We start from the raw sequence: 24,359 nt of genomic DNA, 5'->3' as shown, positions 1-24,359 counted from the left end.
GCATACCGCGAACTAGTTAGCTTAAAAACTAAATAAGTCTATTTACTTCACTAACTAACAAAAAAGATACTCCTATGCAAAGATAAGAAATAAAATTTAGCATTACTAGAATAAAAATAAAACTGATAATAAAATCGAAATATAAAAAAGGTATAATAAAATTAATGGGAGAATAAAAGTTGTAAGTACATAAGTAAAAGGAGAAAAAAGAAAAAAATATAAAAGAAAGAAAATAGAAATAAAATGAGTAGAAAAGATAAATCACACAATTAGAAAAATAATATCTAGAAATATAATAAGAACAAAAGAAGAAGAAATCGGAAACGAAACTAATAGAAAAGAACACTAGAAATGAAAACAGAAGAGAAGAAAAAATAAAAGGAGAAGGAAAAAAAATGAGTGCACCAGCTCCTTTCTCTCGCTGGCATGCAAAAGTTGCACCAGCCTGCTACTTTGGGTCTTCTTACCGTGGGCTAATAGACTTCCGCTCGCGTGGGCTAAAATCACCCAGTCAGCCCACCAGATTTGCTTCAGGTGATATCTGTGCAATTGTCGCGCGCGCGACATATATTCGTGGCGGCCGTTCGCTGTTTGCTGCAATGCTGGGCGTGAATTCACGGGGGATGTTTTTTTTCAAGAAAAATCTAGTGCTCTTCGGTGTTTAGCTGAGCCCGGAAGAGCGTATCGGTTTAAGAAAGCAAGGTGCCCCGCGCAATTTGTGCGGGTATCTAATTTTTTATCTAAATTTTTAGATTTTTTTACATTAGAAAAGTTGAATGCAAATAGTTTTGTTTAGTTGTATCTTTGTGATTGTCTTGTTCTAATGATTATGGTCCAGACACACAGGTACATTTTTTTTATTATATTTTGTGGTGTGCTTTTGGATTATAATTTAGAAAAAATGAATGCTTTATATAGAAAATTTATATATTTTATTTTGACATCAATATTACTTTTAAAAAATACTTGTGATGTACCATTTTTCTTGAATGTTCTAGTTATGGTGCATGATAAATAAATTACTCCAAAATTTGTAGAAGAAAATTTAGGTAAGTGGTTTAATCTAGGTACCAATAAAAGTATAATATACTTTCTTTTCATTATCCTCCAATCACCCGTTGATATAGCCTCGTAATGCATGCTCTCATATTATGTTAGGTATAGTTATCTCCATAATGATTCCAAAAACTTTTGCCCGCTATACTATGGTAACCGAAGATGCATCACTGATGGTGCACGCTATTACTTTTGAACACTACATTTGGCTTGCTATCAACGGGTGCATCTCAAACATCAATTTTCAAGTTGCTTTGTTCTACATCTCGCATCATCGCTCCATAATAGTTGTATCATATATCGTGCCTTCTTCTCTTATAAATATTTTTAGCTCACGGTCATCATCAAATGACAATATTATGTAGCAAAACATCACCATCTCAGTTTTTCTTGGTGTCGCTAGTGATGATCGTCATGCTTTGGTAATAGAGACAATGCAATCCATGTAAGAGCAATTATCAACTTGGTGATAGGGCTAATATTATGTCGTGGCTATAATATGGATGCACCACCATGCAGTCATCGCTATGCTTCTAATTTTGTTAGGCTAGTTATCTATGTGTTTTTCATGTTTAGAGAATGTCATCCACTCATCAGTCTCTATATCAAAATCACTTCTTAGCAACTTTTCTATCTTCCAGTTATGTAGAATATGCTACTATTCAACTAAGGTTCTTCGTGGCTAACTCATCAATTTTTTTCTTTTTTTAGTTAATATGGTAATTTTTAAATCATCTTGGCGAATGTGATGGCTTCTTTTAACACTTTGTTTAAAATTCATATACAAATTAACTACTAAGTTTATTAATTAAAATTATAAATTTAGCTATTTATTAATTAATTGAACATGAAATGTTTGAGAACTTGTAGTAGACTTAGGTCTAGCTTATTGTGGAAGCAAATTAAAAATAATCATGGATAAAATATTTAGAAAAAGGTTGGGCCTCTTTGCTGGCTTCGGTCAAAACATATTATTTATTTATTTATTTTCACTTGTGTAAGCATCTAGGCCCTCAAGGTATGTTTCGGTGATTTGGTCTTGTGGTAGACTAATGAGTTTGTGCAGCTTAATAAATCATTATCGCTCATTTGGTCTTATGTCAAAAGAAGCCCCTCAATCTCGTTATCCAAAAAGTCGATCTCGGTATTCAACTCTTATATATGTCAAGACTAAGGATCTTTCTAGTCCTAAGTGTCATAAGGTTGAGAAGGACACTTAGGTTAGTATAGGTTTTATAGTTTTGTAGTGATCGCACTATTAAGAGGGGTTAAGGCTAAGTAACTTGAGCATGGACATGGTCATTTGAAAATGGATGCACACAATGGTCACTCAGATTTCTAGAAGTTCAAATAAGTGGTTCTCAAACTATATCTCAAGAATATTTGGATTTCATTCAAGACTCAAATCAGAAAAGACAAAATCAAAAAAGTCTATACACCGGTTTAACCGACGATCTCAATTTTCTATACGTTGGTTAAACAAAGTCAGCAGAGTCTGGACAATTCAATACACCGGTTAAACCAACGTGTTTGAAATTAACGTCGGTGCATTAGTCCAGAGTTGGTTTTTCCAGGGCATTTCAAGTTCTATACACCGGTTAAACCGACGATAGGTTTGAGTTAACGTCGGTGCAGTTGTCCAGAGACTTGATTTTTCAGTTGATCAGTGGACAACTACACTCACCGGTTAAACCGATGATACGTCGGTTAATCTGCCCAAGTCATAACGGCTAGTTTTCAGAAGGGGCAGTTTACATTCACCGGTTAAACCGACGATGACTGTTGGAGGGACGTCGGATTAACCGGCGCTACGCAGTTTTCTGGCAGCTTTTGTCCAACGGCTCTATTCGTGTGAGCTGCCTATATATACCCCTCCAATGGGTCATTTTGCTACTCTTGACACCAGGCAACATCCATACACTCATACTATAGTCAAGAGCCACCTTGAGCTTCATCATTCACATATTTGTTCATTCAATCAATCAAGAAGCAAGATTAAGGACTTGAGTAGAGAGAAGCTTGTGTGCATCCGTTCTTGGTGATCGGTTCTTGCTCAAGTGAAGGCCTTAGCTTGTTACTCTTGGTGATTGGCATCACCTAGGCGATCTTGGTGATCGAGGTGTTTCTCGCGGAGCTTGCCAAGGATTGTGGGAGCCCGGAGAAGAAGATTGTACGTGGCTTGATCTCCACCACGCCGGGATGGTGAACGGAGACTCTTAGTGAGCGCCCTCGTCTCGGTGACTTGGGAGGTGACAAGACTCTTTGTGAGTGTCACAACGTGGATTAGGGGTGTGTGCCAACACATCGATACCACGGGAAAAAATCCGGTTGTCTCTTGTCCACTCTCTTTATTCAAGCATTTTCTTTCATGCAATTTATTCATGTGCTTGACTTAGAGATCATAACTTAGCTCTACCTTGCTAGGCTCTACTTCTCTTTTTATCTCTCTTAGCTTGTGTAGGTAGCTTAGTTATCCGGTTGGTGAATTGGTGCCTTACTAGCATTGCATAGGTTAAGGTTGCTTTACTTTGTTTTAGAAATTGAAAAAGGCCCAATTCACCCCCCTCTTGGTCCATCGATCCTTACAACTTGTCCATACAAAACTTATATACATACTATATATCTATATATCTATATATTAATTTTTATTCAGTGAAATCTATTGATATTTTCCCATTTATGTAGATTTTTTTATTTATTTTTAGCCCATCTGACTGATTGCATAATTGGTCAACTTCAAATTTTTTTCATCTCGGCGATGTATAGTGCCAGACATGTCTTCGCTGTTGTTTCTAACTCTTTTCTTTTGACTTCCATGTCCTTGAGCATTTCGACTGATTTCTCCATCTTCTGCTTTTTTCTCCACATATTTGAAATCAATTATTGTATTTCACGTCCGATGCACCTAACGGAGTAGTTCCCTGTTTAGTTCGACTCACTTGCTGAGTTTAGATTGTGTCTCTTGCTGTTTTTTCCTAAGCGAAGAGGAGAAACAATACCAACTGGATTGAACTATTTTGTTGTAGGCTATCAACTTAGGGCTAGTTTGGCAGGACTTCGGCTATGGCTGAAACGACTCCAGCTGTAGCTCCGTTGATGGACCAACTTCTCTAATGGAGATGGAGCTTGAAAAACATTTGGTAAGACTACTTCTATTTTTTTCATGAATACATGAAAGATGTTAAATATGCAAAGTGCTCCTAGGTTATGATTCCTTATAGATAAATTTTATTATTCTCCTATAATTTATAATATGATTTTATAATAATATAATTTTATATGAAGTAACATAGTAGTAATATAATAATAGAATAAGCAAAAAAATTATCTTTTCTTCTTTTTTCCCCTCACTTTTGTCATTTTTTCTACCTTTCTTTTCTCTTCTCTCTTTTTCTATTTTTTATCCGATTTACTTTGCTCCTTCTTTATATTTTCCCCACACAAGTTATGCATAGATTATGGAATATGTAATATTTTAAAACATGGTATAAGTCAAGACACTAATGGAAATATGGATTCTTATGCGAACTTTGTATTTGCTACGGGCTCTGTTTTGGTAATACGGACTTTGGGTAATTTAGAATATTGTATCTTCATTGAATTCAACATGAACTCTTCTAGTTAGTTTAGACCACATTGTGTCTCCTTTAACACTATTATATTTGATAATAGATAAATAATTAATTATTATACTTAGAAAGGTTAATTTTTTCTTCATGTTAATGGAAATTAACGTTTTGCCTACGCATCAAGAATATCACACGTGTGTATGGTTCAGCGTGGCGCATGGAGGATATCGTGCTTTCATCTTATTATGGATACAGGCTCAACCACATTGGTGTCTTGCTATTCGTAATGCGCGCTGCTAGCTTCTTGCTATTTGAATAGCTCAACATATAGTTTTGCGCACTCCACAACATCAGAGGACAAACCCGCTGAATGCCTAAGTTGAAACAATTTAATATGGTGCAGATCGATATATGCAGGGCGAATATTTGAACCACAATTTCATAGCCCCCAGTACTGGCATATGCAAGTTCTGTCTCTTATTTTTATCGAATTGCTAGTCAGGCTGATCAGTTTCTGTACGCATAGCAAATAAAACAAATTAGGTTGTGTTTAGATGTTGAAAAAATTTAGACGAAATTCACTGTAGCAATTTTCAACCGAAAGTAGAAAAACTAAACATGATCTAATTATAAAATTAATTACACAGATGGATACAGATGGACGGGAAATCGCGAGATAAATCTATTAAGCCTAATTAATCTGTCATTAGAAGTTGCTTACTGTAGCACAATATTATCTAATCATAGTCCAATTAGACTTAAAAGATTCATCTCACAATTAGACTCGGGGTTATGGAATGAGTTTTATTAGTTATTCACATTTAATACTTTTAATTAGTGGTCAAACATTCGAAATTATTGCAGGTTCTAATTTTTTTTGGAATCTAAACATAGCCTTAGGATGGAAGCTGCAACACTCAAATCGAGCTCCTCATCCACGGGATCGTGTTGTTTCCTGCCTAAACGAAGTACCCATGAGTCAATTTAATTACTTCTTGTCCAAATTGATTTTTCTCATCTGCAGATTGCGGCCTAGCCAACCGTCCAACTCTATCGAGATCTTGTTCTTTATTGGATTGAACTTCTTTTCATCAATAATTATGTTGCTAATTCTTGGATTTATTAACTTGCATCTATCTAGACCGGGTGTCTCATTATCTAAAATTGAGCTTGCATCTATTTAATAAGGACTTGGCTAACGTACGACCGACCGTAAATTAGGCCGGCCGTACGGCCTTTCCTTTTCTAGCAATAAAGCTATAGTTTTTTCCTTTTCTGGTAAAAAGACTCGTTTCACTTTTCCACGAGGCGGAGTGCAATTGTATTACAAGAGTAGTATAAGGACAAAAATTATGATGTTGACGCATGCAAAATCATCCTCAAGTTTAAAAAAGCTATACTTTTACAATTGTGCATCAAAACTAAAATCTGATTGCAGCACTGAGTTGCTAGCAACAAAAGCATCAAAACAAGATCTCACTTCAATATGTTTCGATGATATTTTTCTTATACAATTTGAAAAGCACTTTTGTTAAAAGTTGAAAGCATATCATAATAAACTCTGAAGCAAATTACAATAAATGTATAAGCAAATAAAACATATTATTTTGAAGCAAAATTAGAGTAAATATACAAGCAAATAGCATTAGAGTAAAATGCCTATTTGCTTCCCTTCCTGACTGCCAGGACCTGCAGTGCTTTTAAGAAAGAACATAATTAGAGGCAAGCACTAGATGTTGAAGACTTGCAGTGTGTTGCCTACATGAAACATTAGATCAGCACAACAAGACAAAAAAGTACAATATTCTTGCCTGATGAGATATTAGATTTAACATCTAATAATTTGTGGTGATGAATCGTAAGATACTCAAACAAAATTGCATAACAAAGTATAGTGTTATGCCTAGATAGAACAATATTATTCTTTATTGGAAACAAATATTATTGCCTCTATAGGATAAATTTATAGGGAATCAACATCACTGTCTATATAGGACAAATATTATTGCCTAATGAAAAATGGAAGGAAAGATATTCATTGTTGTTCAATTTCTCTAAACAAAGTCAAGTTGCAGTTGCGTGCATCTACTAAAACATACCAGTAAAAGCTACTGGACAGGTCAAATGAGATGGACAAAAAAGCACATGAGCTAAAACTCGTTGTACCGATAAAGCACATGCAAATCCACCCTATTGCAAGTACATGATACTGAGCATATTTCAAATCAAGAGCTAGGTATAGTTTTCAATGATGCAGTTCCTGGTGGCAATAATTTAGCTACTGCTGACAACAATCTAGTGGAAATTGCTGATAACACCTAAGGTGTAGTAAATTGTGGAAGAGATTTGGTCAAAAAGCTACAACTCATATGCAAAATGGATTAGGTTCTCAATTGGTGTCTATTCATAACAAAAAACTGTATGGGAGAAAAAGTAGAAAAATGCAAGTTAGTTGCTGAATCTGATGACAAGAATTACGAGGTAGGGCATTTTTAACCTGAACATGACTTGAGGTAATATAAACTAAATGTTCAATGAAATAGCCTAATAAAATTCATGAATTTGATCTGCTAAAAAAGAATTATTGCCTAACTAAGAACCAGATAATAGTATTGCAGTAAAAAAGGTGGAGAAAAAATATACTGCATTGGATGATATCGCGCCACGACTTGTGCTTCTGTGCTCTTGGCATCGTAATTGGTGCGTATTTGAAAAAAAAACTGCACATTAGCAAATGGAAAGGTTAGTGATGGTGGGGGAGTCAATGTAGCCTTCTGCAGAAAAATACCTACTGTAACTCACACTATTGCCTATCTAGAATAAATATTATTGCTTACTCTCTACCTATATTATTGCCAAAGTAAAGAACCAGATATGCTTATATCATAAAAAATATAGGATCTAGTATAAATATTAGATATGTGTGCTTGTAGATAAGAATCATATAATGATGCAGATCACACTTTATCATATCCAATTCTGGTGGTGTGAGCCATGGTGCTATGATTGCCCAAATTGCCTCCATTATGTACCGATCAAACAAAAGACTAGAGCAACTACTACAGCTCGTGAATCAAATTGAGGTTGAGCTGCAACTAAACTACTGTCAACAACAATCTGATGAACTTTGAGGCCATCAAACACCAATCTATGAAATAAGGAATAGAAACATAATACAGGTGCTAGTCGTTGTATGTGACATGCTGCTTAAGGCAACCAATAAAAAATATTGCCAAATGGAGTACACTATTTTGCATATCAAGAAGCATTTATTCCATAGTGAATGAACAGTGTTGCCCACTAAAATGCATTGTTTTGCATAATCCAGAATCATATTATATTGCTTACCGAGGAAAAAAATTAAAAAATATTAGAAAATAATCAAGGCACAGTCTGCCAATGAATTTGTGCACTGCCTCCCTAGGGTCTCTAATTTTCATATTATATTGCCACACCTTCATGTGCACTGCCTCCCTAGGGTCTCTATTTTTCACTAACCACTGCATCTAAAACATTAGAAAATAATCCAGGCACAGTCTGTGAATGAATTTGTGCAGGGGTTGTGAAAAATCACCAGATGAAGCAAAATAAACTGAAAAACAGCATGAGTGCAGGACCTCACCCCTCACCTGATCCTTTGAAGCACCCTCTTGCCACTCCGCCTGGAACTTATGCAGCAACAACCTTAGCAGTAAAAATAGTAAAATCACTTGATTTAAATAGTAAAATTGACTGGTTCAAAATTATATCGATAAGAGGGTTCCAGGTGATAGCAACTTTCCTTGGTGTTTAATCATGAGAGCATTGAATCAAAACAGATACATCATGAATCTGCGTGTTTTGGTTATGCTTAAATTTGGGAGAAAACCACAACTCGAATACTTATTTAACTTTACCCCATAATCCAAAGGAAAACTACATCCCACTTTCTAGAATTCTAAAATGAAATTCTAAAAATTAGATGCTGCATGAGTCCCCATGCCCCATTCCCTGACCGTACTAATGCATCACACCTAATCATCTAGCCAGAAAATGCAAGTCTGCAACAATAGGTCAATGTGCAGAACCCCAATTCCTAAATCCTCTCTAACCTTCTTACCTCTAATCCCCTGAAGCTAGAATCCAACATGAGATTGCAAAAAAGCATTTTAGTTAATACTACGCATTTTAATAATATCAGTTAAGCATTTTACATTTCCAGTACGGGTAGTTTCAGTAAATCAACACATCATAAGCTTGTAGCCTATACTGGACCATGCCAATGAAAATAAACAACTAGCAATATGATATATCAGTACAGGACTACCAAAAAAACATCGACTGGTCAGTACTTTTCAATACTCTATTGAATATCATAAGCATTTTCATTAGTGTTGTGTAGGCATTTTCATGATTTCGGTTCAGCATTTTAATGATATCAGTTAAGCATTTCAATAATTTACTCCATTGCTGCCAACTAAGACAAGGCTCATGATTGCAACCAACAAATTACAACAAAAAAGTTCCTGAACACACTATAAGCATCTAGGCCCTATAAGTATGTTTCGGTGATTAATGACAACCATTATTGTGACTAATGAGTTTGTGCAGCTTAATGAAACATTATCGCTCATTTGGTCATATGTCAAAGAGGCCCCTCAATTTCATTATTCAAAAAGGCGATCTCGGTATTCAACTCAAATATTTAACAAGACTAAGGATCTTTTTAGCCCTAAGTGTTGTAAGATTGAGAAGGACACTTGGGTTAGTATAGGTTTTATAGTTTTGTAGAGGTCGCACTACTAAGAGGGGTTAAGGCTAAAGTAACTTGAGCATGGACATGGTCAATCAAAAATGGATGCACACTATGGTCACTCAGGTTCTAAGAAGTTCAAATAAGTGGTTTTCAACTTATATCTCAAGAATATTTGGATTTCATTCAAGACTCAAATCAGAAAAGGCAAAATTAGAAAAAGTCTATACACTGGTTTAACCGACGATTCCATTTTTCTATACGTCGGTTAAACGCAGTTATCAGAGTCTGGACAAGTACATACACCGGTTAAACCGACGATATTTGAAATTAGCGTCGGTGCAGTTGTCTAGAACGTTGGTTTTCCAGGGTGTTTCAAGATTACATTCACCGGTTAAACCGACGATATTTGAAATTAACGTCGGTGCAATTGTCCAATGAGTTGGTTTTTTCCATGGATTTCAGAAGTTAAACTCACCGGTTAAACCGACGATGGATTTGAGTTAACGTCGGTGCAGATGTCCAGAGAGTTGGTTTTTCAGTTAATCAGTGGACAACTACACTCACCGGTTAAACCGATGATACATCGGTTAATCTGCCCAAGTTGTAACGGCTAGTTTTCCAAATGGGCAGTTTACATTCATCGGTTAAACCGACGTTGACTATTGGAGGGCCGTCGGATTAACCGGCGTTGAGTACTTTTCTGGCAGCTTTTCTGCAATGGCTCTATTCGTGTGAGCTGCCTATATATACCCCTCCAATGGATCATTTTGCTCTCTCTTGACACTAGGCAACATTCATACACTCATACTATTGTTGAGAGCCACCTTGAGCTTCATCTTCCACACATTTGTTCATTCAATCATTCAAGAAGCAAGACTAAGGACTTGAGTAGAGAGAAGCTTGTGTGCATCCGTTCTTGGTGATCGGTTCTTGCTCAAGTGAAGGCCCTAACTTGTTACTCTTGGTGATTGGCAGCACCTAGGCGATCTTGGTGATTGAGGTGTTTCTTCTGGAGCTTGCCAAGGATTGTGGGAGCCCGAAGAAGTTTGTACATGGTTTGAGCTCCACCACGCCGGGATGGTGAACAGAGACTCTTAGTGAGCGCCCTCGTCTCGGTGACATGGGAGGTGACAAGACTCTTAGTGAGTGTCACAACGTGGATTCGGGGTGTGTGCCAACACATTGACACCACGGAAAAAAATCCGGTTGTCTCTTGTCCACTCTTTACTTTCAAGCACTTACTTTCATGCAATTATTCATGTGCTTGACCTTAGAGATCATAACTTAGCTCTACCTTGCTTAGTTTCATAACTTGTTACATCCTTTATAGCTTGTGTAGTTTGCTTAGTTAGCCGGTTGGTGAATTGAGCCTTACTAGTATTGCATAGGTTAATGTTACTTTACTTTATCTTAGAAATTTGAAAAAGGCCCAATTCACCCCCCTCTTGGTGCATCGATCCTTACAATTGGTATCAGAGCCTCGTTGCTCATTCAGATCAATAGGCTTCACCGCCTAGAGCTATGGCCAAGATGGTGATTCGCCGCCTCACTTCGAGGGCAAGAACTTTACTTATTGGAAAGTTCGCATGGCCGCATATCTTGATGCGATTGCCCCCGAAGTGTGGTTAGCGACTAAGACCGGGTTCACCGGAAATCCCACCACCGAACAATTAAAGTGGAATGCTAAGGCTAGGAATGCAATTTTCGAAGCTATTAGTGAGGAAGTCTTTGCTAGAGTAAATGGCATGGACTTGAAAAATGATATTTGGAAAGAGCTAATTGAAATTCATGAGGGCTCCACAAAAGTTCGTGAGCAAAAATATCACTTATTTAGAGCTAAGTATGATTCTTTTAAAATGCTAGCTCATGAAAATTGCAATGATATGTATTCTCGCTTGAATGTCATTATCAAAAGCATTAATGCTCTTGAAGTATCTAAAATTGACAGTTGTTCCATCAACCGCAAAATTCTCATGCTCCTTCCGAAGCCCAAGTACAACATCATCAATGCTATGCTTCAAAAGAAGAATCTTGATACGATGGAAGTGGGAGAGCTTGTTGACGAAATTCGCACGCATGAAATGGGTATCCTTGGTATGTCCGAAGAGCCAACTACAAGCAAAACAATCGCTCTCAAAACCAAGGCCAACAAGCACCGCAAGCTCAAGATGATCAAGGAAGAATCAAGCTCAAGCAATGAAGAAGAAGATCATCATGAAAGCTCATCCGATGATGAAGAAGATGGAGAACTTGCTCTCATGATGAGAAAGTTCACACACTTGAGCGACAAGATAAACAAGAAGGGTTACAACTTTGACCCTAAAAGAAGAATGTTCCGGCCAAGGGAAAATGTCAAGAACAAAACATGCTACAATTGTGGAGAAAAAGGTCACATCTCTCCCGATTGCCCCAAGCCGGACAAGAGAAAGAAGGACAACAAGAGCAAGCATCGTCATGATTTAAGCGATGATGATGAAGATGAAAAGAAGAACAAGAACAAGAAGCTTGGGAAGAAGAAGAGCCATGACAAGAAAACCAAGCTCTTCACAAAAGAAGAAAGGCCACACCAATAGAAGCTTCTTGGTGGAAAAACAAGAATGGGTGACCGATGTCTCATCAAGTGAAGATTCAAGTGATGAAGAAGACATTGTCACCATTGCTCTCACCAATGAAGAACCATCGCTACCTCCACCCCCTATGTGCATCATGGCCAAAGGTAATTCTAAGGTATGTGAAAGTGAAGATGATAGTGATGATGAGCTTTACCCTTATGAGTTTACTAACCTCATTAATGAGTATACATCCGTTATCAAGAGGGAAAAGGGCAAAGTCAAACTTCTTGAGAGCACTCATGCCAATTTAGAGCTTGCCCACTCCGATTTGCTTGGCAAGTACAATGACTTGCTCAAAAAGCACAATGAGTCACTTGTACTTGCTAAGCATGTTGAAGAGAGCCACAAAAAACTTAAACAAGAGCATAGGGAGTTGGCTCACAAATATCAAGAACTTGAATTTGCCTATGAAGCAATTGACCCGAGTCTTGAGAACTCTTTCAATGAAAATATTGAAAAGGTCAATGCTTGTACTTCATGTGATGACCTACTCATTGATGCAAGTGCTACTAATGTTGTGCCCGAGCTTGCTCCTTCTAGGGAAAAGGAATTGATGGATCAAGTGGCAAGCCTCAAGAGTAGTGTGGAGAAGCTCTCACGAGGAGAATACATCCACAAGGAAATTCTCTTCAACAATGCTCGTGACTATGGCAAGAGATGTCTTGGTTCATTTCTGGAGCCAAATCAAGGCACTACTCCTTCTCCGGAGATCAAGACTAGCTTCATCAAGGAAGTTGGTTCATATTGCCAACATTGCCAAGTCACCGGGCACCACACTAGGGAGTGCACCTTACCATCACGCCCTCTTCTCACTTTACCAAAGAATTACTCATCAATATTTCAAAATAACCATTTTCTTTTGATCACGCCCTCTTCCCACTTTACCAAAGAATTACTCATCAATATTTCAAAATAACCATTTTCTTTTGAGTAAAGTGAAGGGCAAGGTGAATGCCAAATTCATTGGCAAAATCACTAAGGAGTCAAAGAAGAAGCTCCCCAAGCAACTTTGGGTCCCAAAAGCTCTTGTCACACATGTGCAAGGCCCAAAGCTTGTTTGGGTTCCAAAAACTCAAAAGTGAATTCTCATGTGTGTAGGTGAACTACAAAGCCGGTGAAAAATATTGGGTACTTGATAGCGGTTGCTCTCAACACATGACCGGCAATGATAGCATGTTCACCTCTCTTGAAGACCCCGGCGATCATGAACATGTCACCTATGGTGATAACTCAAGGGGGAAAGTCTTAGATTTGGGTAGAATAGCAATTTCTAAAGATTTATCTATTTCTAATGTCTTGTTTGTAGAAGCACTTAGTTTTAATCTTATTTCAATTGCTCAATTGTGTGATCTTGGACTAACGTGTACCTTTGACAAGAATGGTGTTGTAGTAACTCTTGAAAAAAATAAGTCATTGGTATTCACGGGGTTTAGGCATGGCAACATTTACTTGGTGGATTTCTCTTCAAAGCAAACAAGCTCCATGACATGCCTCTTCACCAAGTCGTCGCTTGGGTGGCTTTGGCATAGAAGAATTGCTCATATTGGCATGAGCAACCTCAAGAAAGCCCACAAGAGAGGGATGATCACCGGCTTGAAGGACGTCACATTTGACAAGAACAAATTATGTAAAGCATGTCAAGCCGGAAAGCAAGTTGCAATGCATCATCCCATTAAGACGATGTTGTCTATCTCCAAGCCGCTCGAGCTACTACACATGGATCTCTTTGGTCCAACTACATACAAGAGCATTGGTGGTAACCTATATTGCCTAGTAATCATTGATGATTTTTCACGTTATACTTGGGTCATGTTTCTAGGCGATAAAAGTGAAACTCCGAAAGTCTTCAAGACATTTGCAAGAAGAGCTCAAAGGGAGTACAACTCCCCAATTGTGAAGATCCGGAGTGACAACGGCACCGAGTTCAAAAATATGAAGATTGAATAATGGTGCGATGAAGAGGGCATCAAGCATGAGTTCTCCGCCACCTACACGCCTCAACAAAATGGAGTGGTGGAAAGAAAGAACAAGACACTAATCACTCTAGCAAGAGCAATGTTGGATGATTATGGCATGTCCGAGAAGTTTTGGGCGGAAGCAATCAATACGGCTTGCCATGCATCCAACCGAGTGTATCCCCACCGACTCCTCAAGAAAACGTCATATGAACTCATCACCGGGAAGAAACCAAACATATCCTACTTTCGAGTCTTTGGTTGCAAATGCTTCATTTATAAGAAGAAAAGACTCGGTAAGTTTGAGAATAGATGTGATGAAGGAATCTTTTTTGGTTATGCATCAAACTCCAAAACATATAGAGTATTCAATCAAATCTCCGGGTTAGTTGAAGAAACATGTGATGTTGAGTTTGATGAATCTAATGGCTCCCAAGAGGAGGTTGTTGGCTATGACAATGTAGGTGATGAGGAGATTGAAGAAGCTTTGAAGAAGATGTCCATTGGGGATATCAAGCCGGAAGAGGTGCATGAGGGCAATGATCAAGTGGGAGGACCTTCCTCATCTACACCAAGCACCACCATGGCACCCCAAGTGGATGAAGAAAAAGAAAAGGATGATTCACAACTTCAAGAAAGTGCTCCAATGCCAATACCCCAAGTCCAAGAATAAGATGAGCAAAATGTTCCACCACAAGCACAAGTCACCCATGATCCACCCCAATAAACATCCACGTATGAACTGCTAGTGAAGCATGGTCGCATCTCCAAGGATCATCCAATTGATCAAATCATTGGTAGTCTTTCCAACGGAGTAAGAACTCGTTCTAAGCATGCTTCATTTTGTGAACATTACTCGTTTGTTTCTTGTATTGAACCCACTATCATAGAGGAAGCACTTGATGACTCGGATTGTGTGCATCTGTTCTTGGTGATCGGTTCTTGCTCAAGTGAAGGCCCTAACTTGTTACTCTTGGTGATTGGCAGCACCTAAGCGATCTTGGTGATTAAGGTGTTTCTTCTGGAGCTTGCCAAGGATTGTGGGAGCCCGAAGAAGTTTGTACGTGGTTTGAGCTCCACCACGCCGGGATGGTGAACGGAGACTCTTAGTGAGTGCCCTCGTCTCGGTGACATGGGAGGTGACAAGACTCTTAGTGAGTGTCACAACATGGATTAGGGGTGTGTGCCAACACATCGACACCACGGAAAAAAAATCCGGTTGTCTCTTGTCCATTCTTTACTTTCAAGCACTTACTTTCATGCAATTATTCATGTGCTTGACCTTAGAGATCATAACTTAGCTCTACCTTGCTTAGTTTCATAACTTGTTACATTCTTTATAGCTTGTGTAGTTTGCTTAGTTAGCCGGTTGGTGAATTGATTCTTACTAGTATTGCATAGGTTAAGGTTGCTTTACTTTGTCTTAGAAATTTGAAAAAGGCCTAATTCACCCCCCCTCTTGGTCCATCGATCCTTACACACACATCAAGTAATAAAAATTGTATGTGTTGCAGAGTCCTAAACAGAGCCATCCACATCTTCAGTTCTTCACTTACCATCCTCTAGCTATAAATATGGATTGGTTGCATCACTCGGTTTCTATGAGCTAGTTCTAGAACCAAAACAACAAGCACACAATTTATAAGTGGAAATGATAAAATCAGAATCATGTTGAACAACTAGATCCCTAGCCTCCTCACCTCGAATCCTCGATGATGGAGGAGCATCCATTAGGGCCAACGGAATGGAGACTACCAAGGTCAGCATTGTCGTTGACCTCGCCCTTTCTCCTCGTGGATCCATGAAGCTGCTTGTGAATCCTGGTAGAGCTCAGCACAGTCACGGGAGCAGCTTCGCTGTGCGGGGGCGCAGATCCAGTGAGGAGGGTGGGGGTTTCGGGCTGAGGAGTATCTGATCCGCCACTCCTCGCGCCGTGCGGCACGTCCTGCTCCGTGCAGCGCGCCGCTGCTGTCTCCGCGCCGCACACCGCCGTGGCCCGCCCTGCACTGCGCCGCACATCATCGCAGCCCGCCCCTTTGCCGCCATCGCAGCTCACCCTCGCACCGCAGGGGAAGGGGTGTGGAGAGGGATGGCACAGGAGAGAAGGCACGATGGGGTGGAGGGGCGGCGCTGCGACGGGAGGGCCAGCAGGGGAGGTGGGATTAGGGGGAGAGAGACAGGAAATGGAAGAAGGGCCAGCGGGGGATCCGCATTGGGGTGGGGTGGGATTGGGGAGAGAGAGACAGGAAATGGAAGAATAAGTTTTTAATCAGAGGAGAGTATCGGAGGGTGGAGGGCGGTAGATGTTGCGGCCGCGTGGACGGACAAATTTACGGCCGGCTTGAAACTAGTCTTTACCATTTAATAATGTGAGCGATGTAGAGGACAGGATACATGGATGTGCTGTACGTGTGTGATTAGGGAAGGGAAACATAGAATCCATGTCCATGTTATCGTATTCGGCATGAATTCTTTGGTCATGTCCTAATTTTTTTAAATCCAAAAATAGTTATTTTCTAATTGTATTTGATATGGACTCTTGAGTTGACCGTTAGATCTTCATAAAATCCAACGGTGCAAATATTCTCTTTTTTAGATTAACGTGGGAATTTCTAGACTCTCTCGGCGAATGTGGTGGCTTCTTTCGACTTCTTTTAACCTTCTCTTATTAATATAATAGATAGATAGATAGATTGTGGCGAACGTGGTGGCTTCTTTCGACTTCTTTTAACCTTCTCTTATTAATATAATAGATAGATAGATTGTTGTGGATCTGCAAATCGAGAACATATCAGATGCAAATCAACATCTCTGTGCAAACTATAAAAACTTCAAGCTGAGCCATTGAATCAACATACAATGGGTATGGTAAATTGTATAATTTTACGTGGGTGAGATGGGGTGGATATCGGAAAGAAATGAACTGCTGGTGTGTTTTAAAGGGATATAGATCTGCACGCAGCTCATCATCCGGTTTGATCCGGACTGTCACAATGGCGTGTGAACGTGATTATGCCAAAGTGACCACGCGGCCGGCCTGTCGTCAAGCCAGCCAGCAGCCTTTCAAGTTTCAAACCACACCGCCATGATCGTCTTCCCTCGCTGCTCCACTGTTGCTTCGCAGCCAAGCCCCCGTCGTCTCGGGCGCCGCGTGCTTCATTCTCCTCCCCGCGACAAAGCAAGGAATCCGGAGCAAAGGCAAGGGTCATCAGGTTAGTAGCGAAAGCACGGGGACCCATCCCTAAACCACAACCCAAGAACCGCGGACGCGTGCACGCGCAGTCCTCCGCCTCTCTCCCTCTCCCCCCGCGCACTACCATGGCCGGCGGCGTAACCCCGAGCCCCACGCAAACAAGCCGTGTCTCGCCGAGGGCAATGGCGATCCCTTCCGGCCTGGTGCCCGCGGCCCTGCTGCTCGCGGCCGCCGTCGGGCTCCTCGCGCTGCTGCCTTCGCTGGCCCAAGCGGTGTGGGAGGTGCCCCACCTCGTCCTCCTCGGCCTCGTCATCTCCTACGGCGTCCTCACCCAGAGGAACGCCGACGCCGGCGGCAATGGCAACAACGCCGCCAAGGAGGGCTCGGTGGCGTGGAACGCGCGGTACCACCCCGACGGCCCCCTCGTCGTGGTCGCGGATCACGCGTCGCCGAGCCCGAGGGTCGTGGGCGGCGGCGCCCGGGAGAGGCCGCTTTCCTTGCCGGTGAGGAGGCTGAAGACCGCGCCGTCTTCGGCTAAGGAGTCCGAAACCGACGGCGACGGCGGTGACGCCTTGGGTGAAGAGACGGATAGCTGCGCGTCGTCGTCGGGGTTCTGGGCCGGCGCGCGCGCCGTCCCTTCGCCGCCCTCTGTTCTCGACGCCGACATGGGCCTGTCGTCTCCGTGCTCGCAGCCACAGTCGTCACGGCCCTTCTTTACCCACAGCGCCGACACGTCCCACGGCCTCAACGCCGCGACGCCGTCTGCCGTCTCGAGAGGTTTCGTCCCGGGTCACCGTCCTCCGGTGCCCCGCGACCAGCCGTGGAGCGACGACGACGGCGAGGCCACCGACTGGGACGACGAGGACGACGCCGACGTGTCGGACGGGATGGCCGTGTCTTCAGAGAGATCGGTCCGCGGCTACTTCGCAGCTGCCTGCACCAATGATTATCACAGCGAAGCAGGCGACGGCGACACGTCTGTGGACGAAGAGCTTGTCGAGCTGGCGGCGAAGGCGGCGCCGGACGGGGAGGAGGAGGTGGACAGGAAGGCCGATGAGTTCATCGCCAAGTTCAGGGAGCAGATCAGGCTGCAGAGACACTAGCAGCCGCCCATGGCGCATGCATTGCCAATTTGCCATCCTTGGATCCATGCATGCTCTGCCAAATGCCGAATGGCGACTGTTGTAGTCGTACGTATTTGTTCATCCGTTCATATCCATCTGTAACATCGTGTTTCTGGCCTGTATCATTTCTCTTGTTTTTTTGGGTGCTTCGACACAAATGTAACTTGGAGCCGGAGACACGTACGGGTGTACATGATGAATTGGAAATTACACGGCGTTTATTCAGCGCATTTGTGCAGTCCTTTTTCGTATCTTCTGGAAAGCTTGAGATGTACTGTAGTACCAGGGTGTACGTAAATAATGCTCTTACCTCTGAAGACAATACATGCGAACACCATGGGCCAAGTCTGACGGAGACGTGTCCAGCCATGCATGGTGGCTTATGCTAGACTTGGGCATCAAGTGTCATTGCCCCATCTGCTCGTCTGTTGGACGCATCAGCGAACATTTGTAGGCTTGTAGCCGTCCCTTTTTTTTTTTGATCAAGTAGTCGTCCTTCTTGAGAGGAACAAGACCTCCCAACAGCAGCGTGAAAACTGAAAAGGCACATCTGTGTTGTGCCAACCGGTGCCATGTGCCAATGCATCGATCTCTTAAACGAACAACAGCTGAAGTTCCTCTTTAATTAATCTCGCCAGGTACGTCCTCACTGAACATCGTAAACAGGTGTGCTCCTAGTGAAGCCATGGCAGCGGTGGTTGCGACTTGCGAGAGCAGGGTTGGAGCGGCGCCTGTTCAACGAGAGCACGTACGTGCGTGTGCCGTCACTCGTCGCCAGCGATGACAACTATATCATCAGAATTAGATCGAGATTGTCATCACTAGAATAGGCTAAGACCGTAAAGGCTAACCAAACCTGTCCTCGAGCAAAATTAATTGAACGACAGGCCGAAGATCTCCGTGCGTTGTAGTACTGCTGCTCCTCGTACTGTCGTCGTGCAGCAGCAGCGATGAACCACTCCGTCAATTTTTTTAATGCACCATCAGGAGACTTCAATTGACGAGAGTACAGTGCCCCCATGCTGCTGCCCAGTGCCCACCATCAACCTACGCAGTCCCACGGTCCCAAAATCCGGACACGATCCCAGAACCCTGCTCGCCCGAGGCCAAGATGGAGCCCTCGTGCCACGCCCGGCCGCCGAGAAACCCGGCGGCAGCCACCCGCGCAGGGATTGTCCCCGCCGTCCGCCCGCGCGCATCCTGTTCCGGCCTTCCGGGGCACCAGCGTCCCCCACGGTCCACGGGCAGGAGAGCCAACGTGCGTACGCCGGCCCGCGATGGAGATAGGATACCTTCCGTGCGCCGGTCCCGTGCCCCCAACCGCCGGTGCCACCAGCCGCGCCGTGCCCTGCGCCTCTGCACCCCGGACCTTCTTCTCGGCAGCCAAAGTTTCAACGGGAAAAAGCGGCAAAAGCGCTTGCTCGCAGCGAGATGCCCCCACTAAACACCTACCACTCGCTAATCTCCGGAAGGAAAAGGCCAAGGCCTCAAAGTAAAAGAGAGGAAAGGAAATAGGCAACTAATAAAGAAGGCAGATTGACACTCTCTCGCTCACACGTCACACAGTCCCACAGTGATAAAAGCCTCGAGGTGAGACGACAAGAATCTCTCCCAAGCCAGACCAGGGTTAAAAGAAACGGCCGGAACCAGTCCGGTTACCGCGGTTACCGGTCTAACCGGCCCGGACCAGTTCCGGTTCCGGCCGGTTTCAAACCGGCCCAAATTTAAATTTTAAATTTGAATTTCAAAACATGAAAAAATCCCAAAAAATTCTTAAAAATACTTCAAGTTGCGACGAATCTAATGGTGTCAAATTTTTTCAAATATTCGTTCATTTAGTATACTTTGCGAGCATTTGAAGTTAAACAAAAAACATATATACAAAAGTATACAAATACAATGTAAAACTAGTACAAAAGAGGGTTGGAGGGTTCATTTAGACTAAAATATATTATACAAACATTCATTTAGTATACTTTGCGGGCATTTGAATTTAAACTAAAAAAGAAAAAAAATTAAATTTGGTCAGTTACCGTTCAAACCGATCGGTTACCACTCAAACTGACCGGTAACCGGTCAAACCAGACCGGTAAACCAGTCTAACCGGCCGGTTAGCCATTCGAAACCGGTATAACTGTGGGTTTTGAATTCAAATTTGAGTTTAATCAGTTTTTACCGGTAACCGATCAAACCGGACCAATTAGCCGGAACCGAGTGCCGGCGGTTCGAACGGAACGGTCGGTAAAAAAAAATCCCTGAGCCACACAGCCACCCTCCTCCGCCAGTAGCTCACCAGGCCCGCTAGGCTAGCTCCTCCTCCCTTCCCTTCCCTTCCCTGCGGCAGCGGAGAACGGCCAGTGGTAAGCAACTGAGCAGAGCAAGGCAAAGCGAAGAAGGGCTTGCGTTGCCTTGCCTTGCCTAGCAGCTAGCTTCGCCGCCAAGGACCTGGTCTGAGAGCGCGGCCACGACCACCGGGCAGCCAGCTTCCGTCTCCCCTCGCGCGCGCCTATTTTACGCCGGGCACCGGGCGCGCCAAGATGGAGATGGCGGGGGCGGCCGAGGCGGACACGCCGTCGCAGGAGCCGGTGCGCACGGGCCGGAGCAACACCATCCTGCTCCCCATCGTCGGCATCCTCTTCGCCTACCTGCTCTACCGCTTCCTCCGCCCGCGCCTCCGCCGCCTGCGCCTCGACCGCTACGTCCCGTCGGGCGCCCGCCTGCCGGGCTGGCTGCGCCGCCGCGCGCCCAGCGGGGGCGCCGTGCTGCCCTACTTCGCGCCCATCGCCGACCGCCTCGGCGCGCTGCCGTACCTCGGCCCCTTCGCCGAGCGCCTCGGCGTCGGCCCGCAGGGCGGGTACGGCTACGGCCACGGCGGCGGCGCGCAGGCGCTCGTCAAGTTCCCCGGCGGGGAGGCGCTGTCGGTGGCGGCCATCCTCGAGGCGCCAGGGGAGGTGGTGGCCAAGTCCGCGCACAGCACGCTGTACCGCGCCGCCATGCGCTCCGGGGAGGCCGCCGTGCTGCTCCGGTTCGTGCGCCCCGCGTGCGCCGTCGGGGCCGACGAGGCCTACGCCGCCGCGGGGCGGATCGGCGCCGTCAGCCACCCGAACCTCGTGCCGCTCCGCGCGGTGTACGTCGGGCCCAGGGGCGAGAAGCTGCTCGTGCACCCGTTCTACGCCGCCGGCTCGCTCCACCGCTTCTTGCAAGGTTGGTAGCCCTTTGCTTTCTTGTTGCTCTCGTTTACATTTCACATTTTACCAAGTTTTTACTACTCATGCTTAATCGCGTTCCAAAGATGAGAGGTTGTCGCTCTAAAATGTTGGTTGGATGTGGGGGATCATCGGGTCAAATATTGTCGACAGAAGTCTGTTCTTTTAGCAAGATCTCCGACCACCGTCAAAGCAAGATCTCACACCTGTATTGCACAATGTAATACTATCAAATTATACCTCCCCCCCCCCCCCCCCACCACATGATTATTGATTGTATATACTAGCAGTTTGCATAATAATTGCATTGCATCACTTAACTGAAGTCTTCAACGCTAGGGCATTTTTTTCTCTTGACGGCACCCATCCATTATGCATATAGTTCTTTTCAGTATGCATTTAGTATTGGTAAAATGTAAATGTTTTGCATCCAAACTGGAATCTGTCATTTTTTTAGTGAGCAAAACTATGTCCTTTTTAAGAGTTTGGTTCAACTGAAGTAAATTGAAAGCGTCAGCTCAAACGAGCTGAAATTGGTCCTGAATATTGATGACAAATTTAATCTAGTTTGGTGATGTTATAAAATACAGACGAGACCTGAGGCCGAGGAAGTAGTACATCTGTTGATATTTTTCTCTCCAAAAAACGTAAACTGTCATGGCATTGTTAAACTAAATTGTGGTATGAGCAGATCACTAGGGCCGCTAGCACTTTAACTTCCTTTTTTGGGTGGGGCTGGGGCGATTGTGTGTAGGTACCCCCATGTGTTCTTGCTATGATGCTATCTGTTGCTGTCATCATTATATTCGACACTAAATCAACTTTTTTGTATAGACCTTTTCTGTCAGCTCGAAACTTCCAATGGGTCCTGGTGCCATGTCCTCACTCCTGTTATTTGTTAAGGTTGCTAGTTTCGGTTCACACTTAGCAAAATCAGAGTAGTTAGGGAACGGTTAGTTCGATCTATGTGTTCCCAATAATAAATGATCTTTGTTATAAAGTGATAGGTTGGATTTTTGGTTATGGCTATTTAAGTAGAGGTATTGTTGTCTAGATTAAAGCAGATGGCTTGTTTATTAGCAGCTTAGTACTTTTAAATGATTTACACTGTTCGTGCAAATTTTTTATTTGAATGGGTTGTTGAATCACTATCTTTAACAGAATATGATGATTTATCACTGAAAATAATTGATGCTCTGAACAAAATAAAAGATGAAACTGTTGTTCATCACTTTTTGGTAATAGTAGAGATGGTAGCTCATTTCTTTGTTGCCATCACATACAGAGGGGATCGCCGAGTCACAGAGATGGAGCATAGTTTGCAATCTCTCTCTCAGCATTGCCAGGGGCCTGGATCACCTCCACACAGGCTTGGAGAAGCCGATGGTTCATGGAAACCTCAAGACGAGCAACATCCTTCTCGACGCCAGCAACGAGTGCAGGATATCGGACTACGGCCTCTACCTCCTGCTGAACCCCGTCGCCGCCCAGGAGATGCTGGAAGCCTCCGTGGCGCAGGGGTACAAGGCGCCCGAGCTGATCAAGATGCGGGACGCCACGAGGGAGAGCGACATCTACAGCCTGGGTGTCGTCCTGCTCGAGATGCTCGCCCAGAAGGAGCACGCCGAGGACGGGCGGCCGAACCCGCGGGACATCCTCCTGCCGGCCTCCTTCAAGAACCTGGTGCTCGAGAGGAAGATCTCCGAGGCCTTCAGCTCCGATCTCGCCAGGCACTGCAGGAGGTCGGGGAAGGAGAGGAACCTGAACGCCTACTTCGAGCTGGCCACCGCCTGCTGCAGCCCGTCGCCGTCGCTGAGACCCAACACGAAGCATATACTCAAGAGGCTCGAGGAGATAGCGAGATGAATCATGAAGGGATGATGCGAGTAGGTTTGCCAGCTTGTGCTATTTAATCAGCATTGCATCGTAGCAGCATACAGTTGATGCCGTGAAGCTGAAGCTCCCTGGTCCCTGCATACTGCAACTTCCCCAAAGCTAAATGGACTACGGAGTTTGAGCTGGGCAGTTGGGGAATGGATCCATGCGTTTCGTTCAACATCCAGGAACGTGTACAGTCTTCGCAGAGAGAGACGCATGCAGGGAACTCATCTGAAGGTATACTGGGGGCTGTTGTCAGTGGATGAGCATGACCGCTAGATTATGTTTTTGCCGTGTTTTACCTGAAAAATAGAAATGTACAATCATAGAGTGGAATGTTCTATTTCCAGATGCATGTAACAATGTAACATGTCTTTTTTTTAAAAAAACAATGTAACATGGTTTCGTCGTCGCCATTGTGATTGATATTCCCAGACTCCCTGCGCATGTGCTTATGCGCTACCGACGATTCAATCGAGTCATTCTCTCCGGTGGTGTTCCTGTCTCCTTGCCGAGGCCAATCTCTGCACTTCTCCGGGGTTGGTGATTTGTCCTTATCAGCAACAATAATTCACATCGAGCGATGGAGATCTGCTCTTGACGTGTTCCTCTATAGCCCGGCGCAGTGGTATCTTGTCGAGAACCTAAAATTTCCCATTCGAGGCCTTAAATCAATCGCTTTTCTTTGGTGGACACTGACAGGCACACATCTTGCCGTGTGACACCTTTGGTCAGATGCTACGCTGATATTTTTTCCCTCATTCGTAGCTACACAATTCACTCAAAACAATATATCGTAGACCGTAGTCATCCGGCTTATGAACATAACCGGTTGAACCTGTTTCTGCCCTGCTGGTAGTGCAAGTGCGCAGCAACTGCAACCTTGCCTACATTTTTTGGCTACCAAGTCTGCATTATTGGCCTATGCTCCAAATGCACCCCGTATCAACGGAGAAAAAGAAGAGATCTTTTCAAAAGGAAAAAAAAGGGAGGGGTCTCGCTTGCCGAAAGTAATACCCTACCTTGCCGTC

The 24,359-nt window shown here is 43.6% G+C and overlaps 3 protein-coding genes across 3 annotated transcripts; 2 read left to right on the top strand and 1 right to left on the bottom strand.

Moving 5' to 3' along the window:
- Window positions 1–6,082: 6,082 nt before the first annotated feature.
- Window positions 6,083–17,014, bottom strand: LOC120655696. Its single transcript, XM_039933645.1, has 5 exons — window positions 17,004–17,014; window positions 15,628–15,984; window positions 8,255–8,309; window positions 7,269–7,345; window positions 6,083–6,314 (listed from the first exon to the last, which is right to left on the bottom strand). The coding sequence occupies exons 1-5, from the start codon at window positions 17,012–17,014 to the stop codon at window positions 6,197–6,199; spliced, it is 618 nt and encodes a 205-aa protein (XP_039789579.1). The 3' UTR covers window positions 6,083–6,196.
- On the top strand, window positions 16,829–18,469 carry LOC120711493. The gene has a single exon (XM_039997051.1). The coding sequence runs from the start codon at window positions 17,246–17,248 to the stop codon at window positions 18,221–18,223; it is 978 nt and encodes a 325-aa protein (XP_039852985.1). The 5' UTR covers window positions 16,829–17,245; the 3' UTR covers window positions 18,224–18,469.
- Window positions 18,470–20,508: 2,039 nt separating this feature from the next.
- On the top strand, window positions 20,509–23,764 carry LOC120711483 (putative kinase-like protein TMKL1). Its single transcript, XM_039997039.1, has 2 exons — window positions 20,509–21,448; window positions 22,736–23,764. The coding sequence occupies exons 1-2, from the start codon at window positions 20,782–20,784 to the stop codon at window positions 23,314–23,316; spliced, it is 1,248 nt and encodes a 415-aa protein (XP_039852973.1). The 5' UTR covers window positions 20,509–20,781; the 3' UTR covers window positions 23,317–23,764.
- Window positions 23,765–24,359: the final 595 nt, after the last annotated feature.

The sequence above is a fragment of the Panicum virgatum genome, chromosome 1K, assembly GCF_016808335.1.
Source record: "Panicum virgatum strain AP13 chromosome 1K, P.virgatum_v5, whole genome shotgun sequence".
NCBI lineage: Eukaryota > Viridiplantae > Streptophyta > Magnoliopsida > Poales > Poaceae > Panicum > Panicum virgatum.
The sequence above is the reverse complement of the archived record's forward strand: the minus strand, read 5'-3'. Positions and strand labels throughout refer to the sequence as shown.

What these genes read in the sequence shown, in the direction of transcription:
- LOC120711483 (XM_039997039.1), top strand. Translation starts at nt 20,782, where the DNA reads ATGGAGATGGCGGGGGCGGCCGAGGCGGACACGCCGTCGCAGGAGCCG. An exon ending in GCTCCACCGCTTCTTGCAAG is followed by an intron (nt 21,449 to 22,735) that starts GTTGGTAGCCCT and finishes CATCACATACAG; the next exon opens with AGGGGATCGCCGAGTCACAG.
- LOC120655696 (XM_039933645.1), bottom strand. An exon ending in TCCATCATCGAGGATTCGAG is followed by an intron (nt 8,310 to 15,627) that starts GTGAGGAGGCTA and finishes TTTACTGCTAAG; the next exon opens with GTTGTTGCTGCATAAGTTCC. An exon ending in GCGCGATATCATCCAATGCA is followed by an intron (nt 6,315 to 7,268) that starts GTATATTTTTTC and finishes AAAGCACTGCAG; the next exon opens with GTCCTGGCAGTCAGGAAGGG.
- LOC120711493 (XM_039997051.1), top strand. Translation starts at nt 17,246, where the DNA reads ATGGCCGGCGGCGTAACCCCGAGCCCCACGCAAACAAGCCGTGTCTCG.